This window comes from Microtus ochrogaster, chromosome 16 (genome assembly GCF_000317375.1).
Source record: "Microtus ochrogaster isolate Prairie Vole_2 chromosome 16, MicOch1.0, whole genome shotgun sequence".
Taxonomy (NCBI): domain Eukaryota; kingdom Metazoa; phylum Chordata; class Mammalia; order Rodentia; family Cricetidae; genus Microtus; species Microtus ochrogaster.
The window spans coordinates 56,057,000-56,057,950 of NC_022018.1; the positions used below are offsets into that span (position 1 = coordinate 56,057,000).

Here is a 951-nt window from a genome sequence, read left to right on the forward strand (position 1 = left end):
GAAAAGAAAGAAAGCAATGCATTAGTGGGCGGGTGTATGCCATGGGGCAGCATTTATGGGGGTGGGGGACAGGCTGTGGAAGTTTTAAATGTGAGTCTGAGAAGCTGTCCAGGACCTAAAGGCAGTAGAGCCTTAAAAAGTTGAAGGGCAAACAGAAGATGGACAAGGTCTGCTTTGTATGTCTAGAAGGTCCTTCCCTTGAACTGCGAGGGTGGCTGGGGGCAGGTAAACTGGGTGATTTCATGGGTGCCACTGGTCAGGGTTGACGGCCTGGCCTGGTCCCCAGAGCGGTCCCCGCACCGGCCCATCCTGCAGGCGGGGCTCCCAGCCAACACCACAGCTGTGGTTGGCAGCAACGTGGAGCTGCTGTGTAAGGTGTACAGTGACGCCCAGCCCCACATCCAGTGGCTGAAGCACATCGTTATCAACGGCAGCAGCTTCGGCGCCGACGGCTTCCCATACGTACAAGTCCTAAAGGTTAGGTTCCCGCTATTACCTGGGCCCCACCCTTTTCCCGCTGGGGTGGGATGCTCCCCCCCAACCACACTCCCAGCTACAGTCTGGCCCCAGACCCTCCTGTGACCCAGCGTGTCCGCTGCTTCAGACAACAGACATCAATAGCTCAGAGGTAGAGGTCCTGTATCTGAGGAACGTGTCGGCCGAGGATGCGGGAGAGTATACCTGCCTGGCGGGCAACTCCATCGGCCTGTCCTACCAGTCAGCGTGGCTCACGGTGCTACCAGGTGAGAGGGTGGGAGGTGGGGGGAGGCTGCAGTAGCCTGTTGGGTAGGCAGTTTCCTTGGCCTGTGGGGGGTACAGTATTTGTTTGGGGCACAGTACGTGTTAGACAAATGCTTTCTTGCTGAATTCAGCAGGGATATGTATTTGATTTTACATGACTGTCCGCGTGACCCTCAGGGATTCTGTTGTTGTTGTTGGGTTTTTTTTTTT

The 951-nt window shown here is 56.0% G+C and overlaps 1 protein-coding gene across 2 annotated transcripts in view; it reads left to right on the forward strand.

The window, feature by feature from the left end:
• Fgfr4 (fibroblast growth factor receptor 4) overlaps nucleotides 1–951 on the forward strand; it is a 15,269-nt gene that overhangs the window by 6,924 nt on the left and 7,394 nt on the right. For both annotated transcript variants that reach the window (XM_005355228.2, XM_013349188.2), the window contains 2 exons: nucleotides 287–477; nucleotides 605–743. In XM_005355228.2, the coding sequence (XP_005355285.1) occupies nucleotides 287–477; nucleotides 605–743 (330 nt within the window). The remainder of the gene's footprint in view (nucleotides 1–286; nucleotides 478–604; nucleotides 744–951) is intronic.